The sequence below is a fragment of the Synchiropus splendidus genome, chromosome 16 (genome assembly GCF_027744825.2).
Source record: "Synchiropus splendidus isolate RoL2022-P1 chromosome 16, RoL_Sspl_1.0, whole genome shotgun sequence".
Lineage (NCBI taxonomy): Eukaryota > Metazoa > Chordata > Actinopteri > Syngnathiformes > Callionymidae > Synchiropus > Synchiropus splendidus.
Window position 1 is genome coordinate 10,355,865 of NC_071349.1, and position 23,869 is coordinate 10,379,733.

The window sequence follows — 23,869 nt, forward strand, 5'->3', positions numbered from 1 at the left end:
AATAAACCACTGAAACAAAGCTTGTCCATTAAAAAACGGCGTATTAAACGATGCAAATACAATTAAAATACAAATATTTGATTCTATACATTAAACCGATCCGTGTTCTTAAAATGCAATGAAAACATTTGGATTATTTGGCACGAATGGTGTGTAAAAGTATTATTTTTTGTATTTACATTTGAGCTCGTTTGTTATCACTAGTTTATTAGCACAGAAATAGTTCGTAATTTAGAAGATAAATGACGTCGTCACCTAAACCAGGTGACACGGTATATTAGGGCCGTAATTCTGATTAATAATTTACCTTATTTACATTTCTTCGGTTGAGTTTGACGAGCCAATCGCCGCCCCCTACCGCCGTTTTCAACCAATGGGGTTGCAGATGGACCCGGTAAGCCCCGCCTGCCGGCGCTATGACTCTGGCTGCAGGTCTGTCGCTCTGACTGACTGACTGACTCTCGTCCGGATCCAACATGGTTGAGGCTTTCTGTGCCACATGGAAGCTGGTGGACAGCCAGAACTTTGACGAGTACATGAAGGCTATCGGTAAGTGCAAGAATGCAGTGCTATTTATTCATTATTTTGATGTTATTTATTGGTATGACTTGGTTAAAAAGGGACCATTCTGAGTTCCACTCCCCATAAATGCAGAACATTAACATGATGTCCGTTTTCATTTGCGTCCACAGGTGTTGGATTTGCAACAAGGCAGGTGGGGAACGTGACCAAGCCCACCGTGGTGATCAGCCAGGATGGAGACAAGGTGGTGGTGAAGACCCTCAGCACCTTCAAGAACACAGAGATCTCGGCCAAACTGGGCGAAGAGTTCGACGAGACCACACCTGACGACCGGCGTGTCAAGGTGAGCGGCCCAGTCATGTGATTCTGAGCCGGCTGCTGAAAGACCAAATGAATCCGCAGAGCACCTTCAGCATGGACGGAGACAAGTTTGTGCATGAGCAGAAGTGGGACGGCAAACAGAGCAAGTTTGTCCGCGAGATCAAGGATGGGAAGATGGTGATGGTGAGTGCCGGAGAAGTGATTGCAGTTTTATGACGTGCAGATAACAGCAACCGCTGAGTCAGTTCAGGGATTAGCCACCTTTGTTCTGGAGGTTTCTCTTTCCCAAAGCTCTTCTGTTTGTGCCCCTCAGACCTTGACGTTCGAGGGAGTTGTGGCCGTCCGCACGTACGAGAAAGCCTGAAGCCGCCGCATCGTCGTAGGTCAGGACTGAGTTTGTTCCGACACTGTGAGAAATAAAAGTCAACTGTCCCCAGACTGGACTGTGGTGTGAGGGTTGGTGTGGTGGGAACAGAAGTGACCCTGTCAGCGGTCAGTTGCAGGTGACAGCTGCAGGCTGTGGGGCCGAGCCAGTGAACCCGGAGACGAGTGAACATCCTCTAGTGACCTCCAGATGGTCAGAGAGGAGCAGGAGGGGGGTGATGTCATGAGAGCTAATCTGCTTTAGGTTGTGGTGTCATTACGTGGCGACATCAGTCGATGCTTGTCGACCAACCGTGACTGGACTCCGCCACTGGCACGGCAGCCATCACGGAGGCCGCTGCTGCCAAGTGCTCACTCAGCCTCTGGTCCAAATCCAATAATAGCAGAGCGAGATAACCTGCTTTCTCACGCGCCCCCGGACAACACGGTCTTTGTTGACTGTGGCAACAGAGGCTTGATAAAATTCCGCTTTAAAATGAGGTGGATCTGACTCACCGTGGAGTCACATGATCCGCGTCAGAGGAATTACAGCCGGGTGCAATCTGTGTCGGTGGAGTGAGGCGACCCGGAGTAACCTCGCCGTGGCCTCGATAGGTGCTGTCATGGGTCGGCAACAAATCTAGAGGTCCTGTGATCATGAAGGGTGAGGTTCCGATGGCGACTTAGCTTTGACTCTCTTCAGATTTCTGAGATGAAAATCTAATATTTCATATCTTAAATTCAAAATAATAACTGATACATTTGGAAAGTAACATTTGAAGGTCACACTCGTGTTGAAGCGTTATTCATTCTGGGAACTAGTGGGTCTGATATTAAACACGAGTCAAAACAAAGGGGGAAAAAAAAAAAGCACACAGTGTTCAACCAACTTCATCCATTAAACTGGCCCCAGTTCTACACCTTGATAATAAGAAACATGACCAAAACCATTTGCAAAACTAAAGTTTAATCTTCAATTTCAACTATCAACAAGCAGAACAAACCTACGAAAGTAAACCTGTGCGTGAGGTGTAAGTATGTACAAGGAGCACCACTGATCCATGCGCTCAGATCATCTCACCTGGAAACAAGTTCAGGAGAAAACACAACATGCATTTTCAGGCTGTTCACCTAATAAAGTTGAGTCCAGACTCTCATATCTGGAGAGTAACATTTCCAAACCACAGAAAGTGGCAGTTTTAACTCCTTCAAATAAACAAATCCAGTGCTGTGTGACCTCAGGAGAAAAATCCATATTGCGCTTCTCTTTGTGACCATAGTTAAATAACATCGATACAACACAATCTGGCAACTAAACACACCACAGAACCTTTAAGAGGGAACGTGGCGGCCCAGCGTACTTGCTCATCACAGTACACTTCAGCTGGTAGTATTTCAGCTGGAAGGTCGTCACTTTCTGCTGCACTGATAAACGCACTGACCCTCCACAAATAGTTTTTCATGCAGCATCCGGATGAAATACTAAATAAATATATGAAGAATAACTCTCATGTACAAGATTTAAAACACGCCATGTAAGACAGTGATCAATAAATACGCAGAAAAAAAATATGAATCGACACGACCGAAGTAAAAATACTTTTTTCCGGTCACTTATTTTGATAAGATGTAACCGGAAGTCGTGTATGGTGTTATGCGGCGTGCGCTCGGCGCTCCACCTCGAAATACTCTAACGAACTGTCCTTCATTCTGGATGAACTATCGCAACCTTGAACGTCATTGTATGTTGTTTGTCGCCCTCCTGTGGCTGGGCGGAGTACAGCACCGCACGCCATGTAAAATAAAGGATGAAGTAGTTATTTTCATTTCAGACAATAATTCAACATAAACACGTTTGTACGAGAAATCAAAACAGTGTTGCCTTTAATGAAAGTTTCGCATCCTTTTGTCACTTCCGGAAAACTACTAAAATGGTAGTAGAATCATGTTTTTAATGGCCACACTCCTTAAAAGTTCACTATTATGCCATTTAGTTTCCACTGTAGAGACCAGTTTCACGCAAAAAACAGTCTTTAAAGTTGATCTTCATTGAATATAGTTTCCACCGAATTTGCCTTTTGCCAAAACAAGGTAAGTTTATGAATGGCATAGCTCATAGTCTCTGATGGTTTTAATTTACTCTTCCTCAACCTTGTTTGCAGAAACTGGTCGCTGGTTTTAAACAGTTTAAACGGTTTGCCATCTTTGACATCTACTCGTGCAAATAACGGAGCGACCACGGCTACAAACGTTTCCGCTTGTTTCAGCCGTGTCGCCTCACCTCTGTCAACAGTGGAGCAGACTGACGTCACAACTTCCGCTGTGTCTCATCTGGTTGTGGGTCAAATCCCGTCAGAACTCACCCGGGGTCACTGTGTTTGGTCTTAAACATTCGAGGGCCAAATCCGGTCCCTGCGGCCGGGCCTCCGTGTTCAATAAGACTAGTGACTGGGAGCTCTCGTGTCTGCCGCAACGTCATTCCTTTAAACGTGAAACACACTTTGATAAAACCACTAAAATGTAACGTAAAGTTTGACACTAGTTTTTCCTGAATGGTTGTAATGGCCCCCATCAGAGACAGCCTTACTCCTTCATGTGGCCCCGGGTTTCAGTTGTTGTCATATTGACTGAAGGCCCCTGAATTGCTTAAGTCATATTTTCAGCTATAAAAAAATAAAGATAAAAATAAAGTAAAAGAAAGGAATGACATTGGCTGCACATATTTGGTACGAGAGCTCAACCAAGTCTGGAAAGAAACTAGCAAGTAGGTCCGACGTCCTCCTCCGCTGGAGGATGGATGTGACCTTCGACATGACCTTTGTCTTTAGTCGTAAAGCTACAGGTTGAAGCTTCAGATCTGCAGCGGGGAGAAGGCGTAGAAAGGAAACTGAGCCTCGTCCTCGTCCACGAAGAAGCACTGGAAGTAGGGCAAGTCATCTGCAGAGAGGCCTTCAGTTTCACACCGCTCAGACAGCGATCAGGACCAAGGGGACGTGAACTCACCCTCCACCGTGAAGGCGTCCGACACAGGTGGCTCCTCCTCCTTCGCCGACTTCTTCGCTGCTTCTTTTTCTGAAAACATTCCCTAAATAAATAATAAATAAACAACTCTCTGTCTGTGTTTTGACTGTAACGCTACCTTTCTTCACTGGCTCCTGGATCTCCTTGAGAACTCGGTCTTCTGTCAGAGAGTCACAATTCAGTCAGTGAGCAGAGACACGAGGAAACCTGACAGGAAACCAGTGCCAACCTTTAGCTTTCTCTGGCTTCGTCTTCGTCTTTTCAACCTTTCCTGGAACTGAAATAGTCAGGATTTGACAAAATAAATAGGGGAGAAAACTACAATGACGTCACCTGGACCTGCGGAACCCCACTTCAGACATGACAAGAACATAATATTCTAACCTCCAGGTGAACCCCTGTAGTGCACCCCCACAGACCTGAACAAAGGCTCTCTCTTCGAGGCTGTTTGGCAGGTCAAAAGGTTAAAGTCTACACCAAAGGTCAGAGGTGAAATCACATTTCTACCACCACAATCAGGTGCCGATGACACCGATGTTCTCTATTGGGTCCAGTTCTGAGTCACGGAAACAGGACTCAGACAATGGAGCTAACCCAAATTGTTGTCTCATAGGTTAAAAACACTCCCGACTTTTGGCTTTAGCCTCTGTATTTTCAGCAGCCAGGGAAGTTCTCCCACGTTAGAGATGTAATATTTGAGCGTCTCGACCACAACAACAACCCACAAGGTGACCGTGGCAGCCAGCTAGCATGTCGCGTCACCGCTAACTCTCTCCATTGATTCCTATTGAAACCAAACTCAGACAGTGACTGTCATGAAAGAAGACATCAACAAGCTGTTTTACTTTAGAGAAGCCAAGTATTGTGTCGTCACTCTGGTTTATGATTGACAGGATGGAGACGTAACTAGGCCTTAAATTTGGGTGAGGTCATGCAGACAGGTCGACATCACCCAAGCCTTTGTGAATGTGTCGCCATGGCAACAGTGGAAGCTAAACTGCCATGCGCCTCTGCTAATGGCTTCTTTCATCCTGTACCTTTCCTCTCTGGCTCTATCTTCCCCTTCTCCTTCGTAACTGAGCCATTTTTGTGTGCAGCATCCTCTTCTGCAAGGAAATCAGAGGGAAAATTGACGGTCAGAATCTTGTCTCTTCAGAATCAAAAACTGATGCTGTTAAAGGAAGTCGTGACGCCAACTCAGCCTGACTGTCTCACCTGCTTTTGAGCGCAGCTGCTTCTGTTTCTGTCTCATGACCTCCGCTGCAAAACACACAAACACAACCAACTAGTGACTCCACAGTTCTGCCTTACACAACTCAGACTACCCAACTACCTTTCTTGGAGATGACAGGTTGAGGCTTCTCCCGAGGAGCATCTGCTGATGACAACAGTCTGAGAATCACTTCCACGACTTCAGCAGTGGCTGGCTTACCTTTCTTGGAAGGCGATGCCTTCGCCTTCTCCTTCAGAACGTCTGCGTGACAACAAGAGTCCAAAGTTAGCTTCACACAGTGACATGACGGTTGAATAAAACACTGAACAAATCACAGAGCAGATGGTTTTCACAGCACAACACCTGCATTTTCAGACAGAAACTCTTCTATGTAGGAAAATGACGTCTCTACTTTCATAAAAAATAAACGCAGTAATAACAATACTAATCGCAGAAATAACAATATATGTACAGATGACAGGATGAATGGCGGATGGACAGAATGATGGATTTCTTACCAGCCTTGGTGACATTCACTCGCTCCTTGGACAGAACTTTGGCGACTGACTTTCTCTCAGCTCTCCCCAGCCTGATGGACTTCTTGTGCTCAGCAGCTGGATGATAGAAGGGAAAACTATGTTGTATAACTTAGAAAAGATGCAATGCATAGATCGGATTTTGTTTATGAGTGAAATTAAAAAACAAACAATCTCTCTCCACCTTCTGCCGTCACATTGAGTTGCTCCTTCTTCAGAGGAGAGGAAACTCTCCTCCTCATGATTTTCACCCTGCGCCCCATTTGTTTGCCTTCAGACTCTGGAATCAGAAAACACAAATGGAGCCTATAGTCTCTTGTTTCATACAGTAGCAGAACTCCATCTCACCTTTCTTTTCACCTCTTTTCTTGAGGGAGTCTTGGGCCTTGGTTTCAGGCTCGTCTTTTTGAGGTTTTTTCGTTTCTTTCATCTTTTTTGCTTCCTGTTCTTTGATGCTCTTGCGAGCCTCTTTGGGTCTCGGAGCTTCTTCTCGCTCCAGTTTCCTCTCTTTATCCTCAGGAACTGTCTGAGATTTTTTAACTTTAACAAGAACGTCTTCAACCACTTTTGTTTTTTCTTCCTCCTTCACTCCTTTTGTGAGCCTCTTCGGTTCCTGTACCAAAGGTTCTTTGTCTTTCTCCAGTTTGGTCTCTCTTTTGGAAGGAGCTTTCTTGTCATCGCGCCCAGGCGGCTTCTGCTCCTCCTCTTTGGAAACCATGGTTTCCTCTTTGTCTATTTTACTGACGGTCTTTTGTTTCGTCCGCTTTTCCTTGACTTTGTCTTGCTCAGAAGTCACTTTTGCAGCCTTTTCTTCAGCTGCTTTCTTTGGCGTTTCATCATGTAACTTCTTCTGTTTTTCAGCTTTCCTAACCTCCACTGCTGGTTTCTTCTCCTCTTCGTTGAGATGTTTCCTCACGCCTTCTTTTAAGTGAGGCTTCTCCACAGGCTTCCTTTCTTTGAGTGGTGCTGTGATGTTTCTCTCTTCCCGGTACAGTTTTCTAATTTTGATGACTCTGATGGACTTCTTCTCATCCTTCAGGCTTTTCTTTGGCACCACTTTGACTCTGTGGATCGGCTTCTTGTCCTTCTCCTTAGTTTGTTCATCTTCGGAGTCTTGCTTGCCGTCTCCTGATAGTTTTTTGGCAGTTTTATCTTCTTTAGGAGGGATATTCTCTTTCTCGTCTTTCAGAGCAGCTTCTTTTTTCACTGTTTTCTTGTCAATTTCTGCCTCTTTTGTTTTCTTTTCCATTGCTGTCTTCTTAATATCTTTCAGTGGTTTCTCATCTTTAACCTCTTTGACTATTTGGGTCTGTTTCACTTCATCTTCAGCTGATTTCTTTGATTCCTTCTTCTCTTTGGGCACAGCCGGTCTCTTGACTGCAAATTTATCTTTCACTTCTTTCTCCAATTTCTTTTCATCTGCCTTTTCTTTGGGCTCTTTCTTGACTTCTGGCTCCTCCTTGATCGGTGCCTTTATCTTTTCTTTGGGTTTTTCTTTCGCCGGTGTCTCGACCTCTTTCAAAGGTTGTTTTTTGTCCACTTCCTGTGGATGTTTTTTGTCTTTGGGCAGTTTCTTGACACTAACCTCTGGTTTGTCTTTTGAAATCTCTTTTTCTGCATCATCTGCAGCCCCTGGTTCAATAACAAGCTTCTTTGTTGCAGCTTTCTTTATTTCAGCATCAACAGAAGGCTTTTCGACCTTCTTGTCTTCTCTTGATGGTTTCCCTTCTTTCCTAGAATCTTTAGGAGGCACCTTGACCTCTTCTTTGACCTCAGAATCTTCCTTATCTTTAAGGAGTTTCTTCACCTCTGTCTTGTCTTTGGTTGACCTCTTCTTCATGTCATTGAGGGACATCTTTGGATGAGTCTCCTGTTTCAGTTCTTCAGGGTGTTTCTTGGTTTCCGGCACCTTGGATGATTTCTTGGTCTCCTTCTCTTTCTTGCTTGGTACTGGAACACCCACCTTCTCTTTGGGTTCTTCCTTGACTTTGGGCTCTTCTTTGATCCGTTTCTTTCCCCCCTTTGTTTCCTCAGAAGTTACATTGGTCATCCTGTCTTTGACAGGAGTCTTAGCTTTAGGCACCACCTTAAATGCTTTCTTGGTGACCTTCTCATCTTTATATGTTGGCTTAATTTCCACCTCCTCCTTTGCAGCTTCCCTGTCCACTCTGGAAGGTTTCATGGGTGCCTTCACATCTTTAGTCTTGCTCGCTGGTTTCTTGACCTCTGCCATTTCCGTGGTGGATTTCTTTTCCTTTTTAATCGGGGGCTTGGCTTCCTTCTTTTCTGCGGTTGGTTTCTTCTCCTTTTTGGTCAGGGGCTTGACTTCCACCTTCTCTGTGGTGGGTTTCTTCTCCTTTTGGGTTGGAGGCTTGGCTTCCACCTTCTCTGTGGTGGGTTTCTTCTCTTTTTTAGTCGGGGGCTTGACTTCCGCCTTTTCTGAGGTGGGTTTCGTCTCCTCTTTAGTCGGGGGCTTGACTTCCACCTTTTCTGTGGTGGGTTTCTTCTCCTTTTTGGTTGGGGGCTTGACTTCCACCTTTTCTGTGGTGGGTTTCTTCTCCTCTTTAGTCGGGGGCTTGACTTCCACCTTTTCTGTGGTGGGTTTCTTCTCCTTTTTGGTTGGGGGCTTGACTTCCACCTTTTCTGTGGTGGGTTTCTTCTCCTTTTTGGTTGGGGGCTCGACTTCCACCTTTTCTGTGGTGGGTTTCTTCTCCTTTTTGGTTGGGGGCTTGACATCCACCTTTTCTGTGGTGGGTTTCTTCTCCTTTTCGGTCGGAGGCTTGGCTTCCACCTTTTCTGTGGTGGGTTTCTTCTCCTTTTTGGTTGGGGGCTTGACTTCCTTCTTTTCTGTGGTGGGTTTCTTCTCCTTTTTGGTCAGGGGCTTGACATCCACCTTTTCTGTGGTGGGTTTCTTCTCCTTTTTAGTCGGGGGCTTGACTTCCACCTTTTCTGTGGTGGGTTTCTTCTCCTTTTTAGTTGAGGCCTTGACGTCCACCTTTTCTGTGGTGGGTTTCTTCTCCTTTTTGGGCGGAGACTTCACTTTCTCCTTTTCTATAGCTGGTGTCTCTGTGTCCAAGTCTTTCCTTGGTGCCTCTTCTTCATGTTTTCCCTGAGCTTTTAATGCTTCTTCTTTTGGCTCTTGGCTTGTCTTCTTTTCTTTGACTAGTGCCTTGGCCTTCTTGTCTTTGGTTGTTATTGCAGGCTCTTTCTCTTTTTGTGGTTTCTTGTCTTGACTTTTCTCTTTGGTGTCTGTCTGTATTTTCCCCTTTACTGGTTTCTTGACTTCCTCCTTTTCTGTGGTTGGTTTCCTCTCCTTTTTGGCCGGGGGCTTAGCTCCCTCCTCTTCTGGCATTGGGATCTTCATGTCCAAGTCTTTGGTTTCTTTCTTTGATACCTCTACTTCAGGTTTCTTCTGAGCCTTTGCAGTGTCTTTCAGCTTCTGGCTTGTCTTCTTTTCTTTGACTGGTGTCTTCTTCTCTTTGGTTATCGGAGCTTCCTTCTTCTCTATTTGTGGCTTCTTGTCTTCGCTTTTCTCTTTGGTTTCTTTCTTTGCTTTTTCTTTGGTTGTTTTCTTGATCTCCTTGTCTCTGGCTGGGGGTTTGGAATCCACCTTGGCCCCAGTTTCTTTCTTTGCTTTCAATACTTCTTTGGTTGGTTTCTTTGCATCTGTCTTTTCTTTGGTTTGTTTCCTGATGTCCTTTTCCTTGATTGTTGTTTTGGAATCCAGCTTATGTTTGGTCTCCTTCTTTGGCTTAAGTTGTTCTTTGATCACATCCATCTTTTTGGTTTCGTTCCTGGCTTCCTTCACCACTCTGACCGGTTTCATGAGTTTGATTACTGCAACTGGCTTCTTTGCCTTTTTCTCTTTTGTGGTTGTTGGTTCTTTCTTTTCTGTGGTTGCTTGCTTGGCTTCCACCTCAGTTTTGGTCAGCTCATCTTCTTTGGTGGTCATCTTCTCCTTCTTTTCCTTGTGTGTTACCTTGTCTCCTCTCCGGTCCCTTGATTCTTTCCCCTCTGCAAGCTCATCTTTCATTGGTTTCCTGGGTTCTTGGCGCACAGTTTTGGTCACCTTTTCTTCTTTTGTTTTCTTAGGCTTTATCTTCTTTCCGGTTATGGGCTTGGACACTTCTTTGGTCTTCTTCTCCTTGAGTTTCTTTGGTTCCAAGTCTTCTTTGGGTAGCTTCATTTCTTTCTCTTCTTTTTCAGTGGGCTTCTTGAGTCCCTTTTCTTCCACAGATTTTCTGTCTCTTAAAGGTTTTGCAACTTGTTTCTTCAAGTCTTTGTCGTCTTTAGCTTTTGTCTTGTCCTGTTTTTCTTCTTTTACATGTAGTTTTTCTTTAACTACTTTCTCCCTCGATTCTTTTTCACCTCGCCTTCTCAGGAATGACAGATGTTTCTTCACCACTTGAGGTTTCTGCATCGACTTCTCAAGAGTGGCATTAGTGATTTCCCTCTCCTTCAATAGGCTCTTTGTAAGAGTTACTTCTACAAGAAAAGATAAACCAACAGTTATTCATGTGCGTGTTCATGCATTGTGTGTGTAAAGGTCGACACTACAGAAGCTCATGACTCATTACTGAATTGTTACCTTTGTGCTTTTCAGTCTTTTTCACCATGGCTTTTGCCTTTTGTTTACCATGCTCTTTTGGCTTGCCTTCCTTTATGTGAGTGACCTCTTTATGCTCAGTCTTTTTCTCTTTTTTCTCCATCATTTCTGTAGCTTCCAGATCTGTATGCAGCAAAGACCCTTCTTAAGAACACACCTAAACGTGCTTGTTGCTTGTTTACCTTTGACAACAGCATCTTTGACTTCTTTGATCACACGTCTTTCCTTTGCCTCTTCAAGAACTGGATTGAAAGATGTATTATAAAGGGTGTTAGATGTATAGACACCAGGCATGTTGGCTAAGTTAGCATGACAAAGCCATGTTAGCATAAGCACTAATGGCACTTCAGCAATGAAGACTGAAATGATAACCTACTTAGAATGATGTTATGAAGTGGAAGAGTCAACATGGTAATGATGAATGAGAACAGGTGAAGTGGCTACAGCCATGTACGCATACGTTTAATACGAATATTAAACAAAACTAAATAAATCTCTACTGTCACAAATCTGGTGCAATGATGTTGATAAAGTTACAGCGCTACAGAGAACACTCATGTTTCTAGGCAGTGAGGAGAAGCTGTCTAGAGTTGCAGCGTTAAAACAAACCACTGAGAAGCAGCATGAAGCACCTACAGAACTACTGCCCATGAATGCCTCAAGATTTTTGGCAAGTTACTTTGTTTTTTCATGAACCCTGTGAAAATATTAAGATGAAGATGTGGTCACATGACTTGAGTCCGTGCAGAGGTTTGTATTCGACACAGTTAAACGTCTAATGAGGAATCGTGGTTAAAATTGAAAGTGTACCTTTGACACGTTTGCCGTCACGTTGTCTGGGTCGGAGTCTTCGGACTCTCACAAGAGGGACATGTACCTTCCTCCTCGGTTTGGGTTCGGTTTTGCCGCTCCGGTTCTTGTTGCTCACGTTGTCATCATCGATGATGTCATTGCGCTCAACATGGTCGACATGAAGCAACGCTTCAATGTCAGGCTCAGGCGCAACACTTATTAACACGTGCGCAGATTCAACATCAACTGATGTTTGTTTCTCCACCATGTGGTCCTCATGTTCATTGGGACTCACTATGTCATGTACGTTTAGAGTTTCTTCATCTGTGTATTCGTCATCGTCAAAGCTGATGATGGCATGAAGTTCCTCCTCCACTCCTTGATCATCAACACTGAGTAGCTCTTCTGGTTTTGTCTCCTCTTCCTCATCAGCATCGACAAGATCATGTTCTGTCTCAATCAGTTCTACCTCCTTATCCTCTACCATATCGTCCAGTTTTATCTCCTCTTCCTCAGTTTCAACCAGATCCTCTAGCATGGACTCTTTCTCCACCTCCTCCTCAGTTTCAAACAGATGTTCTGTAGCTGCCTCCTCTACTTCCTCCTCCTCCTCAGCTTCAACCAGATCTTCTGTGGTGGACTGGTCTTCCTCCTCCACAGCTTCAACCACATCTTCTGTTGTGGACTCCTCCTCCTCATCAACTGCAACCAGATCTTCTGATGTGAACTCGTCTTCTTCCTCCTCCTCCTCAACTGCAACCAGATCTCCTGATGTGAACTCGTCTTTTTTCTCCTCCTCCTTAACTACAACCAGATCTTCTGATGTGAACTCTTCTTCTTCCTCCTCCTCCTCAGCTTCAACCAGATCTTCTGTTGTGGACTCTTGTTCCTCCTCCTCCTCCTCAGCTTCAACCAGATCTTCTGTTGTGGACTCTTCTTCCTCCTCCTCTTCCTCAGCTTCAACCAGATCTTGTGTTTTGGAATCTTCCTCCTCTTCTTCCTCATCAGCTTCCTCCAGATCATCGGTTGTGGACTCTTCCTCCTCCTCCTCAGCTTTAGCCAGGTCTTCTGTTGGCTCTTCTTCCTCCTCCTCCTCGTCTTCGTCTTCATCCTCATCAGCTTCAACCAGATCAGGTTTTGGATCCTCTTCTTCCTCCTCCTCCACATCCACCACAACCTGATCATCTGTTATTGACTCCTCTTCTTCATCCTCTTCAGCTTCAACCAGATCTGCCTTATCTTTGTCATTGTCCACATCAACTTCAAGCACTTCTGATTTTGGCTCTTCATCTTCTTCCTCCTCATCCTCGTCGTCAACAAGATCAGATGTGGCCTCCGGGTCTTCCTCCACCTCATCTTCAACAAGATCAATCTTGTCTTCATCCTCCTCCTCAGCTTCAACCAGATCTTCTGTAGTTGTCTCCTCTTCTTCCTCATCATCAGCAGCAAGATGAGATTTAGGCTCTTCCTCAACTTCAACCAGAGCGTCTGCTGTTGCTTCCTCCTCCTCCTCTTCTACTTCATGGTCTGCAGGGGTGTCGTCTTCTTCCTCATCGGCTTCAAAAGGTTCTGACTCCACGTCCTCCTCCTCTTCTACTTGATCCTCTGCAGAAGTCTCGTCTTCTTCCTCATCGGCTTCAAAAGTTTCTGACTCCTCTTCCTCCTCCTCAGCTGGAATTTCCTCAGCTTCATCCTCCACCTCATCAGCAACAAGATCGCCAGCGGTCCCCTCTTCTTCTTCCTCCTCTAGCTCCTGAGCCTCATCTTCCTGCCTGACAAGGTCCACTTCTTCCTGGCTGCCCTGCTGCTTTACTGTCTTCTCTTCTTCTTCAGCAATTAGGTATCTCTCCACCTCCCGTGACCTCGTCTCCTCGAGGTCTGTTTGTTTCACTAGTGATGTGATATTGACAAGTTTAATCTCATGTCCTGGTTTCATTGTGAAGTGGAACACAAACTGACTTAGTCAAATGTGAACACCACATGTTTATATTCACTGTCTTGTCAAAAACCGTGGTCACACTTGCAGCATGTGATGTAGACATTTATGTAACCAACATGACTGAATTCAGATTCATTTTGTGGGTGATATTTAATGAAACAAAACATAAACAAGCTCTCTGTCTAAAGCTCATTTGCTTGGATGAACAAGCGTCCACAGCAAAGTGACAGCTGTCGCAAACGCTAACACAGAAGCTACAATTCTTCTGACATTAAGTTGGCTAGCCAACGGCATGCCAAAGTGAAAGTCAAGCTGTGAGGAAAACGTGAAGCCAGCTCAAATGGAAATGGAGCCAAGGCCTGTGCTAAGCACTCACTCGCACCGCGTTAGTATTATAATCATTTATATTATTAGAATTAGAAGTACAGTTATTACATTAAAGTGAAGAACAAAGAACAAACTTACCTTGATCAAAGGGGGGTAGAAATTCACCTGGATTTTTAAAGAAAAAAAAAAAAGATCTGCTGCTGTCCAACTTGCCAAATACATTTCCATAAGCAAAACATAATCACTTATTAAACCCAATATAAAAGTAGAGTGCTAAAAAATATGCATATGCTTTTAGTTTGTTGTCCTTCCTGTCTTTGTTGTCCCTGTGTTTAGCTTGGCAGGTAGTGACAAACAGCTGTAACTAGTCACCTATTCACAGCATAATCAAGTGTTTTGTTTTTCCACTGCGTGCATTTGTCTTTAGTGTGCGAGTAGTGACCACATTATCTTTTGTTTATTTCTGCTGACTGTAATCTTGCCCAAGTCTCTCTGTCTCCAGTCACTACAAGCATTTGAGTCCAGTACTTCTGGGGTTTTGTGACACCATTATTGTCACTTGTTTTGTTATTCGTGGCAAAATGACATTTAAGCATTTGTATGATCAACAGGATGGATAAGAATGGGTCATTTAAATTCAAGCAACACTATTATTAATAGAAAATTTGTTTAAAATATACTTTTGTTTATCATACTTCATGTCTTACCTTTACGTCTAACCAAATGGACGTCAGATGAAGGTCCATCAGTATCAACTACAGGCGGGGAAAAGAAAAATCAGTGCCTTGGAAAGTCGAGTGTTTGAGTATTAAAAGTGAAAAATTCAGACCTTTTTCATCAACGATCTCCACGACTGGTTTGGCAGCAGGTTCACCTGGAATTTAAAATACAAAATGTAACACAGATCATTTCTGAAAGAAACGTCTCAAAGATTCATGCCTTGTTGTCCAGCGATCATGCCAGTCAGATACGCCAGAAATAAATCTTTGCTCTCGGCGAACTCCAAAAGGGCTTCCTCCACAACCTTCATGGGGTCAGTGGAAACTTGAGGGACAGAGAGACAACAGTATGAGAGCCTTCTCATCACATCATGCAAGTTTTTCTTTCATTTTCTAGCAACTACACCTTATGTAAACCTAGATTTATAGAGATTAGTATGTTGACATATGAACACTTAACACTTACTGACTTAATATTTTCCCAAAACACAAAGAACAATTGAAGGCTACTTACATTGGATTAGCATGGCGCGTGAAATCTATTGTTACACTAATTTAAAACTTGAACTCACTCAAAAGAAATGCCCTAACAGACATATGTTGCTTCAGATGCCACAGTTTTGTGCCTCAAGTTGCAAATATAAAACATTGGTAAATAACCAAAACCTTGGTTCTTCAGTTTATTTTGTCATGTGTCTGCTTACCAGAAGTTTTCACACAAAGTAAAAGCTCACTGCAGGTTACCAAAAATATTATAATACAGACTTTTGCAGCAATAGTCACCAATAAATCCCTCTGAGTCACATCTGTATTCACCTTGATCTGCTATTGGTGTGGAGGAAATGTAGCCGACAAGCAGGTCCACCTGTTCAGTGGTGATTTCTGCAGTTCTCTTCACCACCGCCGTGGGACTGAATCCCACCGCCTCCTGGAGAGCTGTCAAAGTAAAACTCCTTCAGTCGTTTAAGCTCCATGGCGACCCTTTGTCCAAGGACACTGATGATGATTTACCAGTGAGTGTGTCCAACAGAACATCCAGGATGGAACAGAACGCATCCTGGATGTATCCAGCTGGCCCGCTTAACAGGTCATTAGTAGCGTTAAAGAAGTTCCGACCGATGACCACTGGGTCAATGAAGCTAATGTCAGTAGTTCCTTAGAAACACAACACACAGTTACGGGGTTATAGCATGTTAAAAATTTAATCACTGTGTTTAATCAAAGCATATCTGAAATTTACTAATCTATAATCTTTATCTCAGTTTTAAGCTTAAACACATTTTGCTCTTTTGAGAGAACAATCACTTAATTTAATACAAGATTCAGTTGAACAAAAACGGGACCTGATATCTGAATTATAGGTGAAAATATAATAAAATGTGATACTTTCGTTGCTTTGAAATCTTGAATTGAATTGCCCTTGGGAATAGTAAACCTTTAAAGGGGACAAATATGATAAATACCTTTAACTATGTCCAGTGTGGCGTCCACGATGGAGCAGAGAACGTCCTGGATGTAGCCTGTGAAGCCACTGACCACTTCATTGGTTGAGCTGAACATGTTTCTGCCCAAAACCACCGGGTCAGCGAAGCTAACATCAGTGGTTCCTGCACGAAAACAAAAGAGAGTTTGAATGAACCTCGGCAGTGTTTCGGGTTTGCATGTTAAATCAGAGGAAGTACCTTTGACCACATCCAAAATAGTGTCCAGAATGGAACAGAGCACATCCTGGATGTAGCCCACCACTCCAGTCGTGAGCTCATTAACAAAACTGAAGACCCCTCTTCCAATCACCACCGGGTCAATGTAGCTGAGGTCTATTGTCCCTGAGGTTGGCAACCATTTTTGTGAGTGGAGGAGTGTTAATCACACTTGAAAATTGGTGGTTATTTTTCAACTTCTCAGTTGAAAAATGGGTCACCAACCTTTACTTATGCCTGATATGGCGTCCAAAGCTGTGTCCAGTACAGCGCAGACCGTGTCTCTGATGGACCCCACGAGCCCACCGACGAAGTCATTAGTGGAGTGAAACGCTCGGCGTCCGATCACGACTGGGTCGATGTAGCTCAAGTAGAAGTTGTCTGAGGTCAGAAGGAACATTTTTGACACTTAGATTTGACGTTTTAGAGTTTAGGCCACGAATAATAACAAATATTTCAACTTGTGTAACTTGAAAAAGGAATATACAGCACGTTATGTTTACGTACCTTCTTCGTCTGAAAAGTATCGAACAAACTCGTCCTTCGCGTGTGTTATTTCCTCAGCTGCATACGTCGCCGCAGACATGGGGTCACTGAGATCCGGTGCACATTCTGGGGCAGATTGCAGTTGTCTAATTTCAGCTCTGACACAGCCAGGAATTAAAATCTAAAAATGAAATACTGACCTTGAAACTTGTTGAGCAGACCGGACACTTCGTCCACAGCGTCATTCACAGCCTGAACTGGATCCGTCAGGATTTGTTGAACGTCTGAGGTTTGAAAATGGTTCATGAAAAGACTGCAATGATCCTAACAACCCTGCCTCATGTTGTGTTTGTGGACTCACCGGGTACTGTCTTGTACTCCACAAAGTCAAACATGACCACTCCCACCACCAGCCAGGACAGCAGGGCGGCCAGAGCCACCAGCAGCTCCACGGACACCCTCAGCTTGTTGAGGAGGGACATGAGTTTGGACTTGATGGATCCCGGCTGTGGAGACGCAGCCTTGCTGGATCCACCAGCGGCAGAGGAGCCAGGTTTGGCCCCTGAGGGCGGCAAGAGAGATAACAGCAGTTTAAAATGATCATCAAGATATTAGCACCATGAAGCCCTACAATTCATTCAGGTGTTTCACACACACAGTTGACGTCCAAAGGCAGATGATGAGGAGACATGATGTGGGTCACTAACTTCATAACCACAGGTGAATGCAATGAAGAAGGTGCATTGTGAATGTCATTTATAACTACTGTCCCCTAACGTTGTTGCTAATACAGTTAGCTGTCACACTACACTAATATGTAAATACTGTACATTTGTAAAGCGTTTTTCCGCCGAGTATACTATCACTTATAAAGTTTATAATTTGCATTTTAGCCCCTAATTCTTATCTTGTATCCTGACATTGAAATGTAAGCTTTCCTTTGTCTATTTACAACTAGAAATGTGATGAGTGAGTTTAACTGAACGAGACAATTAAGTAATCAATGTATTGTCAACATTTTTGGCCCAAAAACGAAAAGATATTTCACAAAAACAACAACAAAATGTCTTACCGTACTTAATATGGGCAATTTGCATTAACCAGCTTCGAGTAAAAAAGGCAGAAAATGGAAATTTATGTATCCTAAAACACAACGTGCACTCGAATCACCGCAATAAATCATCTTACATGTGACAACAATGACAAAATGAGCATTTATCAACGTTTCGAAAGTTTAAATATTTGTGCCTCCAGCACAGTCTCTTCTTCGAGTCTCATGTCGCTCTTAAATGAACTGCATAGCGCTACTGCCATCTGCTGTCACTTTGAGCGCATGACCCTCGAACATACAGTATATTGATAAAATACGCTAGGACAGTTGTTGAGGGTTGAATAAAAAAAGCTGTGCCTTTACAGTTTTATCTATAAAATTAGATGGAGCTGAAGCCACAGCAGAGGGTGATGGATTATTTTTTCTGAAGTTTGATGGATCCAGATGGTTTTGTTTTGATATCAGGAGCAGATGTCACAAAGGTGGTGTATGTTTTGGGTTTTCAGTTGAGCATCTGAAGAAAAGCTAGTCACAGTTTCACGGAATCTGCGGCATGTCTTGTGGTTTTACTTAATGGCAATGGTTTATTAAATAGTCAAGAAAACGTGTGGAATAAGGCCTGTGTAAATGGTTTATACTTGGTCAAGTTATAGAGAAAAGACTAAAATCTCAATAGAAGCTTTTCACTTTCCACAAAAAAATAAAAATAAAAAAAGTATCAAATGATGACGATATTCTTTTCCTGGTCAGGACAAAATTAAAGATGACCTGAGTCCTTCCAGCTAAAGTGAAGAATGGAAACCTCAGCAGTCTCTCACGCTTTAACACTTCCAAACATAAGTTGACATAGTGACGCCACACTTCCACCTGCTACCTCAGACAAATTAGTGTCATTCACTAATTGGTGTCAAGGGAACCACAAATATTCAAATAATTACTGTGTAATTAAACCTTAAATTACACTAGTTATTGCGCCTTCCACTCATCATTATCATGATTAAATTATTATTTTAGAGTCATAGATCATCCAAGCTTTTGTTGTTGACATTATATCAGTATTTTTTAGCCACATAAAGTGAGCTAAAATGATGGTTAAGAAGTTTTCGAATAAAGAATATTAGCTCACATCAGAATGCAGAGTGTGCAGTTCCTGCTGCTGTGGTGAGAAATGCTCATACTCTGGCTACTTGATATCTTATTTATAGCAACAAACTTTCAACACATTTTCACAGTCGACACGCATCGTAATACACTGTTTGGTGCAGCTGTAGAGAAGCCTACCTTCTGCCTTCATGGTGATGTGGAAACTATTTCAGATATAATCCAAAAATGATGATAAAAAAAAAACAGAAATGTGACTCCAGCCAATCTGCGTTAATCCATTTCCACTTCCCAGGCTTGATGTCGGACAGGTGTATTCCTCAGGAAAAAGTAGTTGTTGAAGATTTTACAGATGAATTTGGAGCTGCCGGAGTAGCAGCATGGCAGAGGTGGGGAGTGCGGGGGGCCGAGGACGAGTGAGGAAGCAGCGAGTGGGGCCGAGAGCGGGGCCTGTCAGGGCGAGGGGGGGACAGCAGCCCTGTGTTATTGGACCTTGCATGGGTATAGGTCAGAGCGGAGCTCAGGCTGGCTTCACAGTAACAGTATCCCCCAGCAGGTCCCAGTTATTCTTAGCTGCTCGGCGGCTGCTTGTCAGGCCTTTTTTGGCGGTTGAGGGGTGTGTAGAAGATCATTTGGTGGAACTGAGCTGATCTGCTTCCAGGCTGGAAAAAACACACTGTACTTCTCAGTTTTATATGTCTTCCAAAGAGAAGTCACTTTTATGGCGTTTGTTTTGGAGCAGTCACCTCAGAGAGACGTGTCAAACTGCCTTCATAAAGTCTGAGTTCAGATCTGGAACACTTTTATTTGGGACTGCTCAACACATCCCTCAGGTTATGGCTTTGTCCATTGTGCATCAGTTTGAGATGCAAATAAAACAACACTTATTTTCTCAGCATTTTTGCAAATACCAAATCTTTATAATGAAATTATGTTTGGATTTTTCACTTGAAAAGTGATGCTTTGAACCCGCTTTTATCCCATAAATTTAATGCAGTTTTTCCACCTAAAATGGTGACAAGCTACGACAGACTATTAGCGTCAACTAGAAGAGCAACATCGGGTCTGTCTCCCGGGCCGAGCTGGTACATCACATACAGAGCACTGGTGTATTTATTCATGTTCCATTACAGGTTGTAAAACCAAGGGCACATTTAAAGAAGAAAGGCGTGTTCAGGGAGCGACTGTCGCGCTGCTTCAGGTCACAGGTCTGATGACAAGAGTCAGTTCTGTCGGTACAGGAGGGGCCCCAAATCTCTCCTCCCTCCGCAGCCGCAGCAGCAGGTCCTCGGTGTCCCGGGGCCAGTGGTACACCTCTGTGTTCCGAAGCCAACCAGGAACATGCTTCTGTTGAAGAGAAAGGAGGAGGGCTGGCAAATTAGAATTAAATGAAGTGACATTAAATCTGATTTCTCACCTGGGTTGCATCGAGGAAGAGCACCGGAATGAACCTGTAGTTGAGGCTTCCTTGTTGGATGAATTCCTGCTGCATCTGTTAAAAACAAAAGTAGCTTTTTAACCAGGATCCACTCGAAAAGAACTAAGCTCCTACCATCAAGTGTATATATTTCGTGTGTAGTCCATGAGGATCCACTTCAGAGCCCTCGATGTCAGCTTTATATTTGGGACTGATGGCGATGATTATCAGGGTCAAGGGCTGAAAGGAAAAGGTGATACAAAGAAATACATTTTATGTCATTGGGCATTTAAAATAATGTTCTTTATAATGAGAAAAAAGTATTTTTGTATGTGAATAAAACGTTCACAGATGTTTAAAATGGGCTAACTTGCTAACTGCACTTAGAATATATTTAAGCCAAATTAACTAGATAAAATACAGTTGGGCAGCAATATTAAACCAAAACGTAACAGTGGTACCTCGGTTCTCGACCACAATCCGTTCCTGACAGCCGTTCGAGAAGCGAATTGTTCGAAATCTGAATCGATTTTTCCCATTACAATGAATGGAAAAAGAAATAATGCGTTCCAAGCCTTAAAATAGTCTTTTGTAGGAGTGAATGTAGAGTGTCTGCTGCAGGTGCGCTGTTCCTCTATGTGTGTGGCCGCTGCATGTGGGAGGGTTTGCTGAGTGAGTGACGTCTCTCCAGAAGTGAAGAGGTGCCCGGTGCGTGTCCAGCTCTGAATGTGTGCTTCTGTGCAGTTTGGCTGTGACAAAGGCATAAACCGACGCTCTGTCCGAGACTCGCCTCATCCCTGTCCCAGCTCCAGCCCACAACAGGACATCAAACCCTGGAGTGAGCGCTCCAGCCTCGGAGGTGTGGAGAGCGAGCACCTGCCCTGTGACACTCTACCACGGTCCAGTGCGTAGACAGGAAAGGTTTTACACATCTATATGAAGAGAAAACAGTCAGTAAATGTAGCGGGACACGTCTGCATACAGAGGCTGTGTTATACACAATAACAGAGCGTGTTGTGGGTCAGCTGATCAGTCCGCGCACATTATGTTTTCTCCGCCTTTTTTCAGGGGCGTTCGAGTTCTGGGTTTTTGTTCGAAATCCGAAGCAAAAAAATCTCGAAATTTTTGTTTGAACTTTGATTTGTTTGAAGTCCGGGACGTTCGAAAAGCGAGGTACCACTGTATTTGTATGTTTCTTCAGATGAAGTTTGACCTGGCAATTTTACATGATTTAATTTTCACCATCTGTAATGCATTTTATCTTTGCTCAAAGCAAATGTAATACAAAACGTACGTCTCTGAGGTAGCTGTCCTCCCATCTGTTTGCATCCATTTGTCTAATGGGGTCGTCCAGTAAGTCGATCTAACAAGGAACAAAGGGAATGGATGAAGAGTGAAAAATACTGCTGGTTAACTAAATAACAAGGTGCTTACTGCCGGTCTGAAACCATGTTTAGAGAGGAATTCTACAAGCGCAGCCATCTCTTGTGAAGCGTCGGAGGAGTAGGTTATAAAAACATTTCCTGGAGGAAAAAAAATTGTATTGAATTACCACAGAAAGATTCATTGTCTGCTGCTAATGCTGTTAAATTGAATCCCTGCCACTTGTAAGCAAAATGCCATTTGTTAATGAGTCAAAATAGCTTGAAGACATGCTTTTAATGTTTTGTATTGTTTGTACTGGTTGAAAAACAAAAACATATTCTGTGGCGGTGTAATGCGGCATGTTATTTCTGACTCACGACACTCATTAGGGAGAGTCTTTGGCGTCTCAGCAGCAGCGGCCTGACCTCTGTCCTCCGACACCAGGTCCAGCGGCGGGACAGAAAACTGCGGGACGTTCACAGACACACATCCCCAGTCTGAGCTGTGACTCCTGAAGCAAGGCGGTTAAACAAATGAAGAGGAGAACAAATATGTGCTTAAACAGAAATGCCTACTTTTAATTACCAGTTTTGAGAGTGAGCCCAGGGAGGTCTGGGTTGGCACTGAGCCCACTGGTGAGAGCTGTGCGCTGCTCGATGAGCAGAGCTGTTGTGTGTTTTCGCTGCAGGAGGGCAACCCCCAAGATCCATGGGCGGTTGATGAACTGGGAATCAAAATAAAAAGCAAGACGACTGGCTGTAGGGATCACAAGTGCGACGAGATAACACACTGTTTATTAACATCTTATTACAACAATGAAAGCATGATATTAAACCATGTTGTAGAGAGGATAATGATAATGATCAATTCAATTACTTCCCCGTTATTATTATATTATAATTTAAAAAAGATATATTATTATTATTTTGAAGGTTTGTAACTTTAAATTCATTTATTCCTCCTTGAAATTCCCATCATTTTTTTCAATCTATAATTTATATAATTATCATTATTTAATTAAAACAATTATTATTATTTTACCGTGAAGAATATCTGTCTACTAGCTTTTTTATTAATTGTAAACATATATGTGTACATACATTTTATTGCTTAAAAAATATGTTTGATAGAAAGTTATAAATCAGATTTTAAAAGTCATAACATTCTGAATCATTTAACTCAAAAATGATAAGAGCCATCTATTACAGTATTTGAGATTTCTAAATAGTGCTTTTATATCTTACGTTTTTAGGCTGCAAATTTTAATCTTATAGTGTCACATCCTTCTTCTGGCTCTAATGGAACAAGCTATATCTTTACTTTTCATTTATATTATTTAATATTAAATATTTGATTAAAAAACATTCTTAGCAGCATAAGTCCTATTACATAATCCCAGTGTTGACCCAGCCACCATAGATGAAAGTTTTGGGTCACTTGGGTCAGGTGAACTTTTGTAAGGCATTGGACTATAGGAGGAAACCGGAGCCCCCGACGAAACTGCAGTCAAGCTTTGGGAGACCATACACACTCCACGCAATCTTTACCATGACTGTGACATCGAGGAGGGAGGGATGCCGCGTAAAGTTCTTCATCAGATCTGAGGGGTAAAGGCAGTTCTAGCTCCTCTCCAGCATCATTTTCAAGTTGATGGTGGCTTCTGGAGAACAAAGTATCACCTGCTCAAGATGATCTTCACAAACAAGATCAGTCTCTGAAGGTCACCTGTGAGCTACTTTTGGATCCGTCCTACTGGAGATCACACTGGAGCTTGAGCACCCGTCTGGAGGATTGTGCTGAATACTCATTGTGGACAGAATCATTCCTTCGTCGGCTGCCTCCGTCTCTGCCTCTTTTATGACTCCACCTTATTTCAAGTTTAGTCGCAAACACATTAGTCCACAAACATGTCGGACAAAGACGCTGAAAGAAAATAGATGATCAAAAATGTTCTTTAATTTCTGAATTCTTACTGTGATGACACGGCGAGCTCGAGACGATGTCCTACCTGTTCCTCGCTGAATTCTTCACACTCCTGTGGGTGCAGAGGCTTGTGAGCTTCAGTCTGCTATATGCAAATTCTTCACGCCCTCCTGCGTCCAATAGGAGCTGCAGTGTTTGTGTTGTGGAGCCAGCTCAGCCAGAAAACTCCTCAGAAGTGGATCACATGTGGCCTGCTTCTCACGTCTTCTGAGACAGTGAAAGGAAAGGGACTTTTTTTTTAAATTTCACTTGGGAATTGCTCATAACATCTCTGCCGCTTTCTGTCTAGACGTTTCAGAGGTGTCTGATTTGCATAGAGGCAGAGTGGAGCAGAGCCTGAGGGGAAATGTGTTCGTCAACGTCAACTTTATGGTTTTAGCTAATGGTGTCTGCTGGTTATCAATTCT

At 43.3% G+C, this 23,869-nt stretch overlaps 3 protein-coding genes across 9 annotated transcripts; 1 reads left to right on the forward strand and 2 right to left on the reverse strand.

Annotated features, from left to right (window-relative positions):
- Nucleotides 1-413: 413 nt before the first annotated feature.
- LOC128747171 (fatty acid-binding protein, brain-like) lies at nt 414-1,301 on the forward strand. The gene is made up of 4 exons (XM_053844836.1): nt 414-549; nt 693-865; nt 925-1,026; nt 1,157-1,301. The coding sequence occupies exons 1-4, from the start codon at nt 477-479 to the stop codon at nt 1,205-1,207; spliced, it is 399 nt and encodes a 132-aa protein (XP_053700811.1). The 5' UTR covers nt 414-476; the 3' UTR covers nt 1,208-1,301.
- A 930-nt stretch (nt 1,302-2,231) lies between these two features.
- Nucleotides 2,232-19,176, reverse strand: si:ch211-266g18.10 (muscle M-line assembly protein unc-89). Of its 7 annotated transcripts, none has more exons than XM_053845601.1 (27): nt 18,878-19,176; nt 16,907-17,107; nt 16,746-16,829; nt 16,567-16,671; nt 16,285-16,440; nt 16,042-16,185; nt 15,823-15,966; nt 15,371-15,514; nt 15,176-15,295; nt 14,580-14,684; nt 14,470-14,514; nt 14,348-14,395; nt 13,779-13,805; nt 11,393-13,264; nt 10,765-10,824; nt 10,565-10,705; nt 6,325-10,461; nt 6,161-6,256; nt 5,959-6,054; nt 5,660-5,701; nt 5,561-5,605; nt 5,443-5,487; nt 5,265-5,333; nt 4,457-4,504; nt 4,346-4,387; nt 4,210-4,278; nt 2,232-4,143 (listed from the first exon to the last, which is right to left on the reverse strand). In XM_053845601.1, the coding sequence occupies exons 1-27, from the start codon at nt 18,888-18,890 to the stop codon at nt 4,058-4,060; spliced, it is 8,184 nt and encodes a 2,727-aa protein (XP_053701576.1). In that variant the 5' UTR covers nt 18,891-19,176; the 3' UTR covers nt 2,232-4,057. The 7 variants fall into 7 exon arrangements, with proteins under 7 accessions (XP_053701576.1, XP_053701574.1, XP_053701575.1 ...); XM_053845599.1 differs by lacking the exon at nt 18,878-19,176 and adding an exon at nt 17,618-17,802 and having other exon boundaries at nt 5,561-5,602; XM_053845600.1 differs by lacking the exon at nt 18,878-19,176 and adding an exon at nt 17,618-17,802 and having other exon boundaries at nt 4,457-4,498.
- Nucleotides 19,177-19,874: 698 nt separating this feature from the next.
- On the reverse strand, nt 19,875-21,958 carry LOC128747745 (E3 ubiquitin ligase TRAF3IP2-like). The gene is made up of 6 exons (XM_053845858.1): nt 21,857-21,958; nt 21,549-21,637; nt 21,409-21,477; nt 20,250-20,354; nt 20,115-20,189; nt 19,875-20,044 (listed from the first exon to the last, which is right to left on the reverse strand). Exons 2-6 carry the CDS (start codon nt 21,594-21,596, stop codon nt 19,895-19,897), a joined length of 447 nt encoding a protein of 148 aa, XP_053701833.1. The 5' UTR covers nt 21,597-21,637; nt 21,857-21,958; the 3' UTR covers nt 19,875-19,894.
- Nucleotides 21,959-23,869: the final 1,911 nt, after the last annotated feature.